The sequence below is a fragment of the Xenopus laevis genome, chromosome 4L, assembly GCF_017654675.1.
Source record: "Xenopus laevis strain J_2021 chromosome 4L, Xenopus_laevis_v10.1, whole genome shotgun sequence".
In the NCBI taxonomy this organism is placed as follows: Eukaryota; Metazoa; Chordata; class Amphibia; order Anura; family Pipidae; genus Xenopus; species Xenopus laevis.
Window position 1 is genome coordinate 108,005,004 of NC_054377.1, and position 20,277 is coordinate 108,025,280.

The 20,277-nt window shown below is 39.1% G+C and overlaps 1 protein-coding gene across 1 annotated transcript; it reads right to left on the reverse strand.

The window, feature by feature from the left end:
* Positions 1-7,483: 7,483 nt before the first annotated feature.
* Positions 7,484-20,038, reverse strand: atp6v1g3.L (ATPase, H+ transporting, lysosomal 13kDa, V1 subunit G3 L homeolog). The gene is given in 3 exon segments (NM_001094939.1): positions 7,484-8,224; positions 10,524-10,624; positions 19,946-20,038. Coding segments are annotated over 3 exon segments (357 nt in total). The 5' UTR covers positions 20,028-20,038; the 3' UTR covers positions 7,484-8,050.
* Between the last annotated feature and the right edge of the window lie 239 nt (positions 20,039-20,277).

A 20,277-nucleotide genomic window follows, 5' to 3' on the forward strand; every position in this document is an offset into this window, starting at 1 on the left:
ACTCTTGGTACAAGGGCTACTTTCCATCCAGTGCTCTTAAAATTACTGCAATGTATATAACCCATTATCCAGAAATCTCTAAAATACAGGAACGCCATTTTTCATATTGTCTAATTTAAAAAAAGTCCAGTTATTAAACCGATATGGCTTTTTCTGTGGCATAGTAAGACTTAACAAGCCTACAATAAAACGTAAAGAGTGGGCTTTTTTGGATTTAAATGTTAGATAATTAGTAGTCATATGGTATGCTTCTCCACTTAACAGAAAGTCCCCTTTATCGATCAGACTGCAGATCTGAAAAATTCGGGATAACAGGTTTCATGTTTGCTGTCACATTCATCTGAGAAGGGCACTAGTTCAGCAGGATTGCAAGCATGTATCCCAATGAATCTCTGCAATGTGCTTTTTCCTCCTGTTACACTACTACTTGAGGGGACAGAAAAGAAAACTAAGCTGAAGGATTTCATAACTAATGGTGTAGGCTGTGCTCCACCTTGTGGTAAAACACTGCATGGCAACTTTTCTGTATGCTTTTAAGAGTAGTTTAAGAAATTATAGTAAAAAAATGAAGAACAGGATTTTCTACTCATGCAATTGTCTAGAAATGTATACTCCACAGTTCAACTGGAATTCATTTCTTGCATACAGGTAATTGTCGGAGCAATGCTTACTGAAGGGGATTACATTTACTTGCAATAAGAAATAGGCCGGCAGTCTATAAAAAGAGAGTCTCAGCTTACTCATAGTAATGTGTTATTGTTGCTAAACTCAGTTTAAAGGAACAGTAACACCAAAAAATGAAAATATAATATACTATTGCGCTGCACTGCTACAGCGGGTGTGTTTGCCGTGTAACAATGGGGGCAGCCATTCAAAAGCTGAAAAAGGAGAAAAGGCACAGGATACACAGCAGATAACAGTTAAGCTCCATAGTATGTAAAGGAATTTTTCAGAACTCATCTGATATCTACTGTGTCTATTGTGCTTGAATGGCTGCCCCTCCATGGCTACACAGCAGCTTGTTTATATAAACTATAGTAGTCTTTCGATGCAAACACACCAGTAGTGATGGGCGAATTTGGGCCGTTTTGCTTCGCTGAAAAATCTGCAAAACTACGAAAAATTCACGAAACGTCGGCAAATCACGTGAATTTGCGCCCAGCAAATAAATTTGCCCATCGCTACACACCCGTTTTACCAATGCAGGACAACACTACATTACACTACATGACAAAGCCTGCGATATGCGGGTGAAACGCACGTCAGGCGCATTTTAGATTTGTTAGGCAGGGGGACCGAATCAAACATCATTTTAGGCTATTGCTTCACAGCGGAAACGGGTGGTAAGCTCTGTGGGTGAAGGGGTGGGCAATCGACGGAGCCTCTTTTAGTTGGGATAGAATTTAAACTCCTATGCGAAACTCACTTAAAATACAACAATTTAGGTTGTTCACTATGGCAATGGGAGGGTGCGCCTGAGGGTGAAGGGGTGGTGGAAATACCTAGGCTTGAAAGTGACCGTTGAAAGTTTTTAGCTTAGTCCATTACTAACCAATTGAGAACTGCTACTTACAAGCACCCGTACGCCAAGGTTGGCTGGTTTTGTATATATTGCCCGACTTAATTCAGGTTCTTTGGTATATTTTCTCCCTCTATGGAAATGGGAGGGTGCGCCTGAGGGTGAAGGGGTGGCAGAAATACCAAGGCTTGAAAGCTACCGTGGAAGGTTTAACCTAGTATATGGCTAATTAATTAAGACCAATTGAGACTCACTAGTACTCGTATGCCAAGTCTGGCAGGTCGACTGGTTACCCATTGATAGCCCAATATTCACCCCACGCTGTGCATTTATTGCCTGACTCAATTCGGGTTCTTTGTCTCCCTGTTCCTAACTTTATTTTAAATGCTCTTCTGGACCTACGTTTTTACTTTATTCATTATTAAAAGTTACGTTTTATTTAATTTTGTTCCGAGTCATCGGATTTCATGATGGGGTGGTGCAACCTTAAGGGTTAATTCTTTTTGTTTTTTGTATTACTATTTATCTCCATAACCCTGCACACCATCTATCTGTTTCTCTCAAACTTAGGGGTGGTGCTCCCTTACTCAGGCCTGCTTTCTTTTCAACACTACATTATATTGTCATTCCTTTAAATCACATGAATTTCTAGGTGTTATTGTTCACCTTTAAGGTGACTTTTAGTATGTTCTGGAATGGCCAAGTCTAAGCATCTTTTTAATTGGCCTTCATTTTTTTCTTTTTTATAGTTTTTTCTTCACACTTTCTTTGAGACTCTCTCCAGCTTTCAAATGGGGGTCACTGACCCCATCTAAAATAAACACAAATGCTCTGTAAGGCTACACATTTATTGTTATTGATATTTGTTATTACTTTGTCCTATTCATGTTCCTGTCTCGTTTGAGTTTGATTGGAAGAAGACTTCCTTCACCCCAGTTTTAATGCAAATCAATGATTGGCTGCTAGAGTCATTTTTGAACCCTAGTAACCAGATTGCTGAAACTAGAGAGCTGCAGAATAAATAGCTAAATAACTCAAAAGCCAAAAATAGTAAAACAATATCTCAAAATATCTCCCACTGCATCATACTAAAAGTTAATTTAAAGGTGAACAACCCCTTTAAAGGAACTGTAAACCCCCGAACAAATGAATGTATAAATGCTCTTATAAACACAAGTTTAGATTTTAGGTACTATTAAAGAACTAATATACTTTTGAAACAATGTCACCACCTGATGGTAAGAAAGGAATGTCTTGTGATGTTGCTATTAGAAAATGAAGTTAGTGAGCAGAGTCATCTGGAGTTTCTTTGGTCAGTTCTAAGCGGAGCAATGTGAGAAAGCATTCCTTCTCTCATTAAATATATTTTCAGCCGACTGCTACCCGTCAGCTGAAATGATCAGCAGGTTAACGCAATTTTTTATTAGTATTTACAAACTGCTAATATCTTGAAAACGAGAAGAAAATTGTTCCCGTATTTAAAAACAATGCTTAGAAATAGCACATTAATAATATATTAATTTGTTTTAAAGGTTTACTTTTACTTTAATGAGTTGTATAACCGGAAGAATGCAGGCAAGTATGGTTATGATATTCCACCTCTGGTCATTTACTAGTTGTTGGATAATACTCCAGGTTCTACAGCTACATTTATTTAATTGAATATCTGCTGAGGTTTACTGGAAGTGGTTGATCCCCCGCAACTGCAAGAAGACAAGTTGCACATAGCTTACCATTTGTCCCTCCTAGATGCTTCTTACGTGCATGCCATATTATATCTTGCAGGAACCTAACAGTAGCAGATGTTTTTACAAAACAATCTTGATGAATTGCACTCTGGTTTATACCTATTATCTCTAGTCAGGGGAAAAAGTAAATCTGGGCTTGCTGATGGACCCCAGTAGTTTGCACTGCTGCCTTGTACAAATTAGGGACTTGGCTTAGAATGTAACCCAGACATTATCTGCAAAGACATGGGTGGAATGTTCTTCTCATACATGAGTTTTATTAGCTAACTACATAAATATAAAGGCAGTGTAACTGTCACTAGTGAAGTGATGAGCAATTGAGTAAGGTGTTGTGTAACATATTTACACTATAAATATAAAGAATGATAATATTAATAACAATAAGAATAATTTATGGGGTCATGGAAGCTCTGTACTGCATAGGCCTGTACCCTGAGTAATTAAAATAATCATTGTGCCCAGTTAAAAGGCTAACTGAATACAGTGCACACTTACTATACAGTATATTCCTATCCATCCCAAGATGTTCCCAGCCAGGGACACTGATGGAAACCAACATGGTTCTCTTGTGCACCCGCAGCTCATCTTTACCCAGGGAACTTCTCCCTCACATACATACAGGAGCTCTTGTCCCTTTTTCTTAGCTTGAGCATACAGTCTCTTTTTGCATTTTTAGTCAAAACTCCCAAAACCAGCAGCGTGTATTAGTGCATTGCAGTATCTGTTGATTGTGACTGTGGTGTAGAAAGACCTGCTCTGGTTGTCAATCTGCTTATCCATGTTATTCTGCAATAATATATTTTTACTGGGCTTTTACTAGTAGGTTTGACTGTGTATTTTGCACACATGAAGAACACAAACACACTGTTTGCCACTCTGCTTTTGTGTGCAGAGCATTGTTAATTTAAAGTTCACCATCATTCTCTTGGAAGTTTATTTCAACAGACCTACACTTGGTACTATATTTTATGGGATATTTATACCGAGTGCCTAATACAGGAAAATTTTAATCGAAATGCCTTTTTATTTGAAATTCCATCACCTTGTTTTGGGTTTGGAGTGCCTGTCTCCCTGTATCTTCTAAAAAGGCTGACTTCTACATGTGCTTTTATTACCCAGGAGACCAGCCATTGATATTCTTGGCTTCTCTGATGAACTGGCAGCCTGCTGCTATGTCTCCGCTTCCATGGTTTGGAAGCAGGGAGCAGGAGAGGTGCACACACTGTAACTTCACTAATGTTGTTCCAAGCAAGCTTTTTTAACCATGGCTGAATGGAAATTTGGAACTGTAAATACCTGTCCTATTACCATACACTGTTGATGCTGTCCATATTGTGGGTGGATTGTTGCACTCAATGTATTGCTGCTGCTTAATTGTTTGGTTGGCTCTCCCTTGATAATTTCACATTCCAACAGACGACAAGAGAAACATTTTAATTACTATAAATTGGGACAGTCTGACATTGGGGGGCTACATATATAGAAATAGCATTTCCTAGATTGTATCTTTTCTGGGGACATACATCAAGATACCTTCTTTCATATGTTAAAAGTCTGTGTAAAATTATATATTTAACATTATTTGATGGAAATTCCCTTATTCCATTCTTGCACATTTATTTTTTTTAAGCTATGTTTAATTACAGAAATAAGATGGTTTTTAGGATGCCAATAGCCACCCAGCATCCAACTCCCAGGAACCTTTAATTAGGTATCTTCTGATTTGCTGAGTTGGAAGTTATTTTACAATTTCTGATAGCTATTTTCAGTTTCATGGCCTCCTTATAGACTGCCCCCCTGCCAAAAGATCGGCAATTGAGTCATGTAATTGGGCAACACATACCTTCTATATACATGCCAATTAACCACAAGCGGCTAATTAGCAGATTTAAAATCTCCCCACATGCACACATACACAAACACACACAAACACGTTAAAAGCTTTTTGCTATTTCAAGTGGAAAAAAGAATCTTATGGGCATATGGAGCAATTAGTGACAGCGTATCAAAGCAAGCAGAGAGGGGATATGCAAATCAGGCCCGTGTCAACTTGTGTAGTCTTTGTTAGGGATCTAACGAGAATATGGAAATGAGCATGGATGATAGGAGCCAGGAAAAAAATGAGCCACTTATCTTGTGTAACTCTCTCGCTGCCTGGGAGGATTTCAGCTTAAAGTCTTCCATAGAGTTAAGGACAATTGAGATGATGTCTGATTTGGATTTCTCTGCCCTTGCACTTCTAAATTGGTCTGTTTCAAGGACAATCATTTATCTGAGATTCCAGGCAAGTCTGTTTGGGACATGGGAGGAACTATCCATTGCATAGCCAGTGCAGTGTCCAGACAATGGAGGCTTACATTTGTATTATTTGATGGACTGAGAAAAAAAAAATAGACCGCTACAAGGACACACTTCCACATTATCAGAAATTTCCTGCATTCATTTATTAAGGCTATTTTAACTGCTGGTTTTTATAACAGTAACTGTCTCTTTCCCCCACTACAGTTCTCAGCCATTAGTAACATACTGTATGTCAGTACTGCCATGGAACTATTGTGTTTGGCCTGGGCCTTCCTCCTGCACAAAGAACTGGGTGGGGCTTCACTGTGCAGGAGACCCTGTTAAATTAGGCTGCAGTCAAGCAGTACAGTACCTCCAGTCCTATATACAGGTAAAATATACCAACCAACATTCAGTATGAGTAAAAGCCTGCAAGGAAGGGCTCATCACAGCTAAGATGTAGAGTCAATTAATTTTAATGTGCCATCTTAAAGCCTGTTAGGAAACCCATATACAGTATCCATGAGTTTGATTGGAAGAAGAAGACTTCCTTCACGCCAGTTTTAATTTGCATTGAACCTTCCAAGCCTACTCTGTTCAAGTTGTTGAGACAGCTAGGGGCAGATTTATTGTGTGGTGAAAAAACCACACATCTTCAGGCATTGATGTGTAATAAAACGGCATACATTTTTTAAACTTCTGCTAGAACTTACTTACAAAGGTCTAAAGCAGTATAAAATAATGGCTGAAAATCTGGCGTTCACATTGTGTAAAATAACACACACCTTGATAAATTTGCCATTTATTTTACATGGCTTTTTATATTGTTTTTTTTCGGCAAATTTCATTTTACAAAGCATGATAAATAGGCCCCCAGAGAAGGCAGCTAGAGGCAGGACACGCTTTGTGTTTCCCCTGTAAGGGGACAACAAATGGAACAGTTACATTCTTTGAAATCTCCCCATTTGTGTGGACTGGAATATAGCAGTGATATATTTGTTTGGCCCAAATAAGAGAATCAGAACAGTTGACAGGGAGGAGGTGATCCTGTTCCTCTCTGTTCTTATACAATCGACTTTCTAACATGAATCATGAAAGACTATATTCAATGGTATTGACCGAACAAGACAGTGAGGGCAAAGCTGCCTATCCAAAGTAGGGAAGAAGCACACCAGTTCAGCTAGGCAGTATAGAACGCACAAGCTTTCGGGGTCCAACCCCTTCTTCAGGTGCAAGGGGTTGGACCCCGAAAGCTTGTGCGTTCTATACTTCTGCAAATAAATGTGCTAAAAGGCATTGTCTAGCTGAACTGGTGTTAGGGTTGCCACCGTTTATAATTTTTTTTACCGGCTGCTGGGTGGCGGGGCTTCAAATGGGCGGGGCGTGATGTCAAAAGGGGCGTGACGTGATGTCAAAGGGGGCGGAGCCACGCGACGGAGACCTAGAAGAGGCAAAAAAAAAAGGTAAGTTGCAGGGGATTGGGGGCAGGCCAAGGGCTCCTTTTGATCGTATTACAAATTTACCGGCAGCTACATTGCCGGTAAATTTGTAATACCGGCCCCGGCCATAGCAGCTAGAAGAAAAGAAAAGAAAATACCGGCCAGGTGGCAACCCTAATGGTGTGCTTCTTCCCTACTTTGGATTGTTGCAGTGTTGGGCTTGGAAGTGGCCTGGGATATGGATGCACCCGGCAATATGAAGTAAGTGGTGTGCGGCAAATTCAAAAGTATTGGCAAAACTGCCTAACCATATCTATGCACAAAAAAATCAGACTCCCTGCACCCACTGGTATGGAAAATAACTGAATAGCCTTTAGATTCTTCTACAAGTCACAATCAGCCAGTTCCTATTCTCACTCTGTTATGTATAACGAGCTCTGTTTCAAAGTAAAGATATATTACAAGCTGAAAATGTATGTGACATAATGTATTCAGAGCATGAGACTTATTTATTTCTTTATTTATGGGATAATACATGCATGCCACTATTTTCAAACTGATATGGAAAATGGATTGGTGCTTTTATTAAACATGAGCAGAACATGGAGTCTTATGATTCTGTGCTCATTAGCAGTACAATAAAGAACACACACACGTATACAGTATATATATATATATATATATATATATATATATATATATATATATATATATATATATATATATATATATATATATATATATATATAGAGTGAGAGAGAATGATAACTATTGATATGGATATTTATTTTCTCTTTAAAGTGCCTTTCCTTTACACAAGATTTTTAGATAAGTATATATTGAATGCCTCTCCAAATCAGGATAATTATACCATTCTGGGTTACAAATTGTATGCGGAGAGAAAGGTGATGTAATACTGAGTGCCTCCTATGCCACATCATGTTGCTGGTCCTTGTGAAGGAGTAGGGGGTAAATCAGTAAGGATTTTATAAGGAAAATATCCAATCTTTGTTCAACGAAAGCTTACATTATCAGCCATCTTCCGCTTAGGCACATCTGCTTTATTATATCTTGTATTTGTAATTGGTGTGGAGTTCTGGTTTTATATTATATGCTAAATCCAACAGTTCCTTTAACACCCCCTCCTTGTATTTATTGTAACTGGAGCTGTAGAACTGAATCTTCTCGACAGTTTGCTCCTCTATCTTCACTGCCAGGTTACCCTGGGACCCCATGACCTGGAGAAAGATAACCAGATACAGTGTCATTATCATTTATTTCTTTTTCGAGGCATATGTAGCCGTGGGCTCAAATTAAATAATAAAGTATACTAGACATTTTGAGTATCGTGTCATTTCCGTAAATGATGCACCGAGCTATAGGAAATGTGGCATCTTGAGTGTGCATTAAGACTTTTTCAATATTAAATTGGATTTTTATAGATCTTTATTTTGTGAAAATGATGTATATAAATGGGCCATAAGTTGGTAATACTCTTATACGTTTGTATTAATACATTTGTATTGAGAATTCATAAAAATATTAATATTTTGCAATAATATTTGCTCCCCTATGCTAAAAAATAAAGATTTATATTGGGAATAACAACTGGAACCAAAATTACAATTTGCAAAAATGAACAATGATGTGAACTCTTAAGATGTGTAATTATTACTAGCAGTTGCAAGACGAACCAGGCTATGTGAAGGCATTGATCATCTATCCCTTCCCATTCCTATGAGAAATTGTAACATTGCCCTAGGCCCAGGGGGAGTGATTATAGTTGATGTTCTGTCATCTATATAAGAAAAGGTAGAACATGGTTCTGTCTCTTTAGACTCTACTCCAGGAGGAGGTGGATGCAGCTGGAGAGACTGAGGTAGGAGACCTCAGTACGACAATTGCCCTAAGTAGCCAAAGTCAGGGAAAAAGGATTTCATAAATAAATAAACATAGTGGTAAGACAGCACCTGCCATAGAACTCTCTTGGGGTCATTTACAATCCAGGGGACATGTGTAAAAACATTAAGGGGCCCAAGCGAGCACCCCTTAGTGCCCCCCATGCTGGAAGACAGGGCCCCGATATGGTCTGCACCTCTTTCTGCTCCTACCTTGTACCTCAGAATGATGTGGAAGATAGGGATGGGGAGATGGTTGGAAAGGAGGATGCCTGTGTTCCTCTAAAAGGGAGTGCAGAGGCCTGTGGCTAGCTGCTCAATGCCCCATGCATTGGGAAAATTGCAAAAAAATTGCCAATAATTGTGGCCTTTTTTATTGCAGTTAGCACACTGCATGGGGCATTGTAAATGACCTGTTTGGTGTGCCAGAGAGATAGGGCTAGCTAGTTTAGCAAATTGTGCTCCACTAATAGGAGTATAGTGTGGGGTAGTTCCACAGGCGATATCAACCAGACTGTAGGGAGTGATAGAGTGGGAAATCCCTTGGAGCAGACTGTTAGGATCCTGGTACATTGAGGACAGCGTAATATCCATTGTGAACTCAGTGTGTGATATGATATTATAACCCTAAAATATTTGGTTTACAGGGGAACCATCTTTCTGTTTAATAAATCTACTGTTACTGCGTATGAACCACTGCCAGTGCCACCCAAGTCTCTTTGTGATAGTTACAGTCAGCTTGGAGACCCTTCCTCCAATAGTTTTGAGAGGGCCCAGCTGAGATAAGGAGTCAGAGCGTAACATGAAAAAAATGAGAGAAGGCATTCCGCCCTTGAGAGCAGTTGTAGTACACTATACCCAAAGAAAAAAAGTATAATGTAGTATTGCAGTTTTATGCAGTATGATCAGATTCTTCTGATTTTAGTTTAAATGGGAACTGCATATACCTAATTTACATAAACATTTAATTCACATGTTCAGCAACTGGCTGAATTTGTGTAAGTTGTTTTTTTATTGCTGAATCATATCCTATTCCTTATGGGAAACCTTATGAAAAAAGCTCAGAAACAAGCTGTGGACAGAAAATGTCTGATCTGACATGAGAACACTGATTACTGGTAAGAAATGGGAACAATACATTTGTGTTTCCCATACTCATAAATAAACATCCAGGAGGAGCACCACCAAAATACATATTAACCTGCCTGGGTGCGAGTGAAACACTGAGCTTTACCAAATGTAGCACCCTACTCTACAGGGCATATTCAAACAGTTTTATTAAAAAGGTTTCCAAGCATTGCCTTACTTAGAGTGACCAAGGAAGGCCACGGTAGGTGCCCAAAACATTGCAATATGCTTTTATTTAATAATAAAAAACCCCAGTGATTTCATCTTTCCTTCTCTTTTAATTGCTTTTTTTAATATTCCCATTTCTTACAAGTATGTTCTCATGTAACACCTGTTCATTTCTCAGTTTATTTTTTTAATATATAATATTAAAAATAAGATTCTTTCAGACTGTTCTAGTCACATTGAGAGCCACTGAACAAGACATGGTGAGTAGGGGGTTGATGGCAGGGTTATTATTTGTGAGCAGTAACCCACTGTTTGTCATATCATTGTACAATGCACCACTCACAGACGTCTGAATGCGCCGGAAGTCTGCCTCTCTCTTTAACCTGTACTGGTCAATATCTGCCGTTGCTTCTTCCTTCGCTTGCCTCAAGCGCTTGTTTTTTCCTAGGAACACAAAACAAAGGGCTAGTCATTTGCAGCATTGCCCTATTTTCAGTAAACAAAAAAAATCAGTTTGCGGGTAATAACTGTGAGGCATCAGATTTATGGTTATTCTTATTTTTCTATTCATACGCTCACTTTTCCATCCTGATTCCATTATGCTGACTGCTTGCTAGGATAGTCTAACCATAATAATTTAAATATAGCTCTAGATCAGGGGTGTCCAAACTTTTTACAGCGAGGGCCATATTTGGTGAGGTGAAAATGTGTAGGGGCCGACCATTCAGCCTGTCATTCAAACCATTAAGTTTATATTCATGAAGCTGCTGGGCCGCTGGATCCCAGGCAAAATGAAATGTGAAGCCACTATGGCAGGGATCCCCAACCTTTTTCCACCCGTGAGCAACATTCAGATGTAAAAAGAGTTGGGGAGCAACACAAGCATGATAATTTTTCCTAGTTAGTGCCAAATAAGGGCTGTGATTGGCTATTGGTAGCCCCTATGTGGACTGGCAGCCTACAGGAGCCTCTATTTGGTAGGACACTTGGTTTTTATGCAACCAAAATTTGCCTCCAAGCCTGGAATTCAAAAATAAGCACCTGCTCTGAGGACACTGAGAGCAACATCCAAGGGGTTGGGAAGCAACATGTTGCTCACGAGCTACTGGTTGGGGATCACTGCACTATGGTATCGAAGTGATTTCTATCAATGTACAATAAAAAAGAAGCATTGAATGTGTGCGAGTGAATGTTTGCAAGAAGGCGTGAGAGGAGCATAAATGAAGCAGCAGAATTGTACTTGGGAAGTGACACAGCAACAGCTGGCGTCACTGAGCTCAGCACACGCGTCTCCTATTGGCTGCCTGCAACAACCATGTCTGCCCACTGTGCGTTGGCGTAGGGACCGCAGTGCAGACTGCGCCAAGCACAACTCCAGCCGGCATAGCGGGGCGATCCTGCAAGTGCCATTGGATCCGGCGGCAGCGCTAGGAGCTAGGAGGAGTGCTCCGCTACAAGGGCACGGTGCCTGCTGGGCATTCTGACAAATTGTAACATATTCTGGTATTTTTTAGGAATTTGCTGCAGGCTAATTAAAAATGGATCACGAGCCGCAGTTGGTCCGCGGGCCGTAGTTTGGACACCCCTGCTCTAGATTAAACACTGAGCCTAAGGGTAAGGCCAGATGCTAAAATTCAGGGAGATTTAGTCGCCCGGCGATAAATCAACTCTTCTTCCGGGCGACTAATCTCCTCGAACTGCCTCCCGCCGGCTAGAATCTAAATCACCAGCGGGATGGCACTCGGATCTCTTGATTTTCTGAAGGCGCCCTAAGTTTCCTCAGTTTGTCGCTGGGCGACTAATCTCCCTGAATCTGAGCCTGTGTCTCTGCCCGTAAAGGGGTTGTTTACTTTTGAGTTAACTTTTATTATGATGTATAGAGTAATATTTTGAGACAATTTAAAATAGATTTTTTATTATTTGTGTTTTTGGAGTTATTTAGCTTTTTATTCAGCAGCTTTCCAGTTTGCAGTTTCGGCAATCTGGTTGCTAGGGCCTAAATCACTCTAGCAACCATGCACTGCTTTAAATAAGAGACTGGAATATGAATAGGCGAGTGCCTGAATAGAAATAAGTTATAAAATTAGCAATAACAGTAAATTAGAGCATTTGCTTATTGATGGGGTCAGTGATCCCCATTTGAAAGCTGGAAGAATCCAAAGAAATAGGCAAATAATTAAAAAAACATATACAAAACATAAAAAATTAAGACTAATTGAATAGTTGCTAACATACTAAACATACTAAAAGTTAACTTAAAAGTGAGCCACTGCTTTAATGAAGTTGCCGTTCATAGGTTCCCAGAACATACTTTTCCTAGCATGACCTGTTTAAGCCCAGTATGAAATAAACAGATTCCCTAGTTAACTCATGTTATATTTAGGCGTTAAATTACCATTACCGTTATTAATGGGGGGAGGTGGCAACCCTATCTGCACACTGCTTTTCCTGAATGGCTGCAGGCCTCTGTGCTCTTGTTTCATAGCATAGAGCTGGCAATAGATATAAATATAGTCATGCGAAACGTTAGATTTTAGGACAGTGTGCAATTAGAATAATTGTTCCGGCAATTTTCATACGATTGTCTGTTTAGTCGATTGGACAGATTGGATCATTTCTGTCGGATAATGATAATGTCTTTGCATGTATTGCCTATTTGACACTGTCAATTAATGTCTAGAACAACAACTGATTTGTTATTTTTCCTAATTTAATTCTATAATTTATATCTGAATGGTTAGTTTTAGATTGTTACATTAAAATGAAAGATCAATATCTGAATGTTCGTCATACAAGGAATAAAAACGGACTTTCCCCTTAAATAGTGCATGCAGCGCTCTATCCAAGAAGTGGTCTGTAAAAATCTCTCTTGTCATCCCCTATTCCTCACTATTGGTACAGACTTTGTACTTACTGTCTGCCCTATGGTGATACGGACAGGCCTCACCTGCACCTTGTAATGCTTTGCTTTTCTTATAGCAAGGAGAAAATGCAGCTTTCTCAGGGGAAACTTAAATAAGCCCCTTTTGTCTAATGCAGTTCTGCTCTCTAGAGCTTAGGAGTACTTTCTCTCAGGTATTGCTGTGACAAAGTTTTGCTCTTTGTCAGATCCATAAGTCCTAAATTCCACAAATCACTTTCAGACCCTCTGCCTCCATTATAAGTGAAAGCTGCAACGGATAGGGTTTGAATGCAGCCCCATGATATGTAATTGCTTGCTTTATCTGAGGGAAGCATCTCAGTTCTCCATAGATCATAATAAAGCAGCAGCTCAAGAGTTCATGAAAATATTGTGCAGTTGATGATTTTCTATGGAAAATGTAGTTAAGCAGGATGGAAGGGTCAGCTCATTTGTAGAAATGCGGATGTGCACGCAGGGAGCTGTGCCCTCATATATCACTACTTTTCAAGGAAAATGAACATAAGATGCATTTTATTGTAACACTGACATTGTGAAGGTATATTCAATAGTCTGAAAGGGCAGTGTCTTCTGTAAGTATTATTTCCTAACACGTCAGTGACAAGGAAAGAGTTTCACTGTGTAAAAATGTTGTAGAAACCGGACAGTGTTAGTTTTAATTTGTAGGCCTAAAGAACACCCAAGCACTGACAGTTTGGCAGTCTCTAGTTAGTAATAATGGCTGTTTCCCACAGCATCTGCCAATCACAGTACAAATTAAACACGCTGACCGGCGGCAGGGCTGCACCATAACAAATGTTACCAGAAATCATTAAATATCAGATGAAAACCAGGAGACTTGGCACAAGCCAGGAGAAAGTACAGTTACAAACACAAGGCAGAAGGTCATCGGGCAGATAAAAAACAAAGGGAATTCTGATCCCATGGTGCTTAAAGTATAATAGGAAACAGATGGAACTTACTTTTTCACTGGGGCACTGAGACTGCTTCATGTAATATTTATGCAGTATAAGGTGTGAGAAGCCTGCTTTCTCTTGGTGCTGAATATGAACGGACTACAGCAGTGGTTCCCAAACCTTCCTATCTTATCTTCCTGAACCTTTCCTATTTCAGAAATCTTTAAAGTAGCATGCACGAAAAAAGACCCAGTATCTGCCTTGTGTTTTAAGTCCTTACAAATTTGAGAATGCACAGACCTCCCTATGTACCTCTCCCACCAAACACTGTGATCGTGCCTGTGGCTGTGTTGTACTATGTTCATCAAAACAGATAAATGTAGTGTAAGTGATATATTTTATAGGCTAACGTAGTACATTATAAAGTACTTTATTTACAATCTATTAAATTAGCCAGTAAAAGGTATCACTTACACTGGCACCATAAGAGATTCATCAAGTGCAGCTTAAAGGGCTTGTTCACTTTCTAGCACTTTTTTTTCGTTCAGTTTTAAGATAAATATACAAATTTTTTCAATTATTTTCTATTTTCAATTTATGCCCCTTTTTTTAATATTGAAGTTTAAAATTTTCATTTTTCACCTTCTTCTGTCTTTCTGAAGCAGCTTTGGGAGGGGGTCATGGACTCTGCAAACTGTTATAAATTGATACATTTAGTTGATACATTTTTTTACCTTTTTCCCTGCTGAGCAGAATCCCTGCGTTTCATTACAGGCAACTGTTGACTTGATACAATAGTTGCTAATACACCACAGATGCTTCTGAAAAATGTATCAATTAAATGTATCAAATTATAACCGTTCAGATTCCGCGTTGCTGAACTTGCTGAGCTGCCAGACTCAAACACCAGATACAGAAACATTAAACTTTAATTTTGGAAAAAGGCCAAAGGATAAAAAATGGAAAGCAATTAAAAAAATAATGTATTTTTTGGTGAACAATCTGAAATCGACCAAACTAAAAAAAAATTGTTTGGGAGGTGAACAGCCCCTTTAAAAGAATAGCTCAAGGCTATTTATTTTTGTTTGATTCGATTCACATTTTTTAAAAATATTTAGATTCCATTTTAAGAGAGACTGTTCCTTTAAAGTTTAGTTTGCACAGAGTATATTGTTCTAGTGGTTAATAAGAAGTAGGAAAGGAGCAGGAACATTCTTTTACAGGCACCTGCATGTGCTATTGTTCTTGTGACAAGGGCAGAGTTTATCCCACAAGGGCATTACTAGTACAGTGGCAGTAGGGAGTGATTTATATCTGGCTCTGTAATACAGAACAGTGTTTAGTAAACTGTGAGCCTTGCTTTTAACACCTTGCTCCCCTTACATGCCAAAAGCTGCTGCTGCTTCCATATAAAGGCTCAGTTACCAATTAAAGGGATTCTGTCATGATTTTTATGGTTTACTTTTTATTTCTAAATTACACTGTTTACATTGCAAATAATTCACTCTGCCATTTACAATTGTATTCTTGAACTAACAAATGTATTTTTCTAGCTGTAATATTGGTGTGGAAGCAGCCATCTCAGTATGCTGAGCTTTGAGAAGGAGCCAGCATTTCAGTATGGAACGGCTTTGAGTCAGTCAGTCTAGTGTTTCTCCCCTTCCCATTGTATTATGGGAAGGTGTCAGGCAGATGCTATATGGTAAACTGCCTATTGTTCTGTTGACAGGCTGCTGATGGGCTGCTGGGGAGGGAAGGTAGGGGGTTATATCAATCCAACTTGCAGTGTAGCAGTAAAGAGTGACTGAAGATTATCAGAGCACAAGCCACATTACTGGAGGCACCTGGGAAACTGACAATATATCTAGCCCGGGCCAAATTAAAAAAAAACAGTTTGCTCTTTTAAAAAACAGATTTCAGTGCAGAATTCTGCTAAGGCGTTTTGAAAAAAAATGTTTTCCCTTGACATTATCTCTTTAATGTAATTTCTTCATTTTATAGCATCACCTTACATTGAGAATATTATAGTTGAATTTATTGCACCTTTTAAATATGGGTTTGTACTTCTCCAAACCTGCATTTCTTATCAGACTAAGCACCCTATTGTATTACATTAATGCCCCAAGTCTGCTGCTGTGACTTACAAATACTTATGCTGTGAGATCTCGGATCTCCTGCTGTGACAGGTGCTCCTCTATGGCTCTAATAAGGGACATCTAGCTACCCCCGTGATGTTACTGACCCACCCCTGTGATCTCACCGCCCCTTCCCCCGATTGTCAGCCACACAAAGGTAACAACTCTATTCTGATAAAGGATCTTTCCATAATTTGGATCACTATACTTTGTCTACTAAGAAATTATTTAAACATTAAATAAATCCAATAGAATTAGTTTGCCTCCAATAAGGATTTATTATATCTTAGTTTGGCTTCAGTAAAAAGTACTGTTTTATTATCACAGAGAAAAGGGAAATAATTTTTTAAAAATTAGAATATTTTGCTTTTAATGTAATCTATGGGAAATGGCCTTCCTGTAATTTGGAGCTTTCTAGGTAATGGATCCCATACCTGTATTGGAAAAGCAAGAGGTGAATAAAAAATGAAAATAGGAATGTGAACTATTTGACAGGGGAAAGAAAAGCACAAAAGGCAATACGTAAGAGTATTACATATTTGTTAAATGTTCCCTTTAAGGTGTAAACTTGAGCACTGGAAATATTGTATACACACATAATTCAGCACTTTTACTAACTTCTGCTAACATGGATCATTTTTGTGCACACAACCTACATATAGCAAAAATATGAGGGGTAGAGAGAAACAGAGGGGATAATGGAGAAGGTGCTGGAGACAGTTATATGGAAAGACAATAGGAGGAGATATTATACATCAATACTGTCCTAGGCCTGATTTTAACAGCGGACATGTACACAGTAATCTATGGAATACACAAAAGCTTACATGTATATTGTGTTTGTATTTTAAACAAATGCCCTGGCTGCACCAACTATCAACACTGAAAGAGGAAGAACAGCCTGGACTGGTTTAGTTTGCAGTAAATACAATTTCCTCCTCCCTAAATTCAAATGGTCAGGCGAGACAGAGACAAACCCAGATCTAACCAGGAGCAGCCAGCAGGTACAGGTTATCTGTGTATAGAGATTACTGAGAGGAGGTCATTGTGCTGCCATGAAACCTTCCTTACAGCTGAGTTCCATGCAGTATGTGGAACAGACAGAATATGTACCAGGATTACTAATGATTACCTTCCCATTTACACAGCAAAAGACCCTCAGTGCTGTTACTGTATTAGATGCTGGATGAGCAGACTGAGAATTGCATGAAAGGTGTTTAAGACATGCACTCTCTTTGCACCATTGTTTATTCATTTTATTAAGAACCGCAGGAAAACGTCTCCTCACACCCACCATGCTGTGTCTTTTATGCAGAGGGGCCCAAAAACAGCAGTTTTACACATGTATAGCCTCATTCAATACGTGCCTGGTTCCATGTGTGTGTTAAAAGGACACATTCCCAAGAGATATTAAACACACGGATTTCATTGTTCACGTTTTAGTATTTGTGGGCCTAATGCAGCTCAACATCAAACAGAGCAGCCAATAAAAGGCCATCCTAAGGGGCTCAGGCTAAGCTGGGTGTTGCACCTTCTTCAGTGGCTTCACTTGGGTGCAAAATATTCTTCTCCAGTGACAATGACACAAATGATACTTAGGGATGGGTGGGGGGCAGAAGCCTCCTGTTGGAAAGCTTTATATGTTATACAAACAGACAGAGCTGCTCCTTTAAGCTCTGAACATATTGCTTGCAGTAGTAAGTTTATGATCCTACAGAAAAATCCCTATAAAATTTGTGTTTATGATCAAAGTAAGTGCTGCATTTGGAGCCGTTGTTGTTCCTCTTTGATTCTGGCTGGCTTTGTTTGCGGATTATTTCCAGATGCCCTTTATCGGAGCGCGCCTCTGACAATGGGACGAGCAATGCCAAAGCTTTCTATTGCAGCACTCCAGGTATTTTGGAGATGAGAAAAATGTTTGATATTAAATGACTCCAAGGAGACCATACATATACTGAATACACCATTATGTACTGTATATGGGTTGAATATGTTTTTGACTAGTTACTTCTATACCCTACTGGGTTGTGCAGGGTGCCAAAGATTTACGAGGACTGCACCTCTTGCTCCCTGAATAACACTGGCGGGTACATTAAAAAAAACTGATTAAAAGCTATAGTTCTATAGGGGAAAAAATGCAGCAATTTAGCAACTAATATTATTGCCAGTTTTACTAGATCTTACTTGTATAATGTATAATCTTTTATTGTATAATGTTATTTATTTGTTTTGGTTGCCCAGTCCTGGGAAACTAAAGATGCTTCAAAAGTTGTCAAACCACAACTGACACTCTGACAGCTGACAGCTCTAAGAGGAACAGGGATTTGTAGCTAAACAACCTCTGAAGGGTCTCCACTGCCCTATCCCTGTCCTAAGTTTTGCCCCTATCAGAAGCAGACTGGCAGTTTCACTGGCACTGTGAGGAATGATATTATACATAAGTTTTAACGCAAGCCAGGAGGTACTACTGTGCAAAATGACACTTTGCTTAAAATTTTATGTAATCCAGCAGGTGCCACTTGAATCCTCCCAATAAAGTTCTCATTGCATTTGTCCCTCTAATCTTAAGCACAAACAGAATTTTTGGAATTGGGGTACACCCTGATACAAGTAGCCTTACCTTCTGCTGGAGCGACTCCCTGCCGTATGGCCACACAATATATAGTTCATGTGGATAAAAGGAGACCAGCACACACCAAGATTTACTGCTGTGTTGGCTTTATTCTAGCATACCAAATAGTATGGAGCAATAAAGCTACAATAAATACAAATGTATAGTACATGACAAACTGTAATTGGACTGGCTGCATTAATTTATGTCAAAAATATATATCGGTATGGGATTCATTTTCTGGAAATCCGTTATCCAGAAAGCTGTGAATTACAGAAAGGCAGTCTCCCATAGACTCTATTTTATACAAATAATCCACATTTTTCAAAATTATTTCCTTTGTACTTTAGCCAAACTTAGACATAATCCTTATTGGAAGCAAAACTAATTTATTGGGTTTTATTTAATGTTTATATGACTTTCTAGTAGACAAAGTGATAGTGACACTAAAATTTTTCTTTTCAAAATATGAATCTACATTAAAAGTTACCAATAGGTCACACTGATCATTTTTTGCTAATAGTTTTGCCAACCTTACTGTCCCGTCTCAGCCTGTCAGTTACAGTTTCTAATGCTAACAGACTCCTGCTGCACAAATATGGCAGCCCCCTCATACAGGAACATGGTGGTAAGAAAGGTAATGGAAAAGCATCAGGCAAATTCTTTTATGGCAAAATTATAAATAGTATTCAATGATGATGTTATGGTGGATATAAAAAAAGATTATTTTCTAGTATCAGTATCTCTATAAGGTATGAAGATCCAAATTACAGAAATATACGTAATCCGGAAAATCCCAGGTCAGAGCATTCTGAATAACTGGTCCCATACCTGTAATCATTCATTGTTACTGGACTAAGTATTAGATTGGTTGTGGTACTTTCACCTAATTGACATAAGACAGAGGTTTGACAAGCAGAGTCAGCAACTGCCAAGAGGCTCACTAGAATCCTGACTGTGTGTGGTGAGGGCTAAGAGATTTTGCTGTGGGGCGCAGTTGCACCACTGATATAAGGTCTAGAAAATGAAGAGAATGTGGGGCTTTATTTCAAAAATAATGCAGGCCAAAATGTTGCTGGATATTGGGAGTCCCTTAAAGATTGAGAGTTGAGTGCAAATGTCCCTGTCTATCCTCTACTGGCCCTGAATAACTATTATGGTAGTAATAATGTCCAGTAAAAAGCTTTGTATAGATAGTCTTACGTTTCTTGGCTTCCTCTAGCTTGTCCTTTGCCCGTTTCTCTGCTTGGAGAAGTTGCTGGATGCCCTGGGACTGGCTGGCCATTCTTACTGCCCTTGTCTGTGCTCTGAGTGTTGATGTTGGGGATGCTGCTCTTATCCTGTTATCCTTCTGTTTGCTGTCATAACATTGCTCATATGCTTGGGAAACTGGCCAGGCAAGAACAAGCCAGATTTATTCTGTGTATAGAGGAGAAAGGTGGATTATCTTTGTATGTAATGGCAATATCATATAGTGGGTCAAAAGGATATACAAGGACTCTATTCTTACTTTTTTCATTAGCACACAGACATTA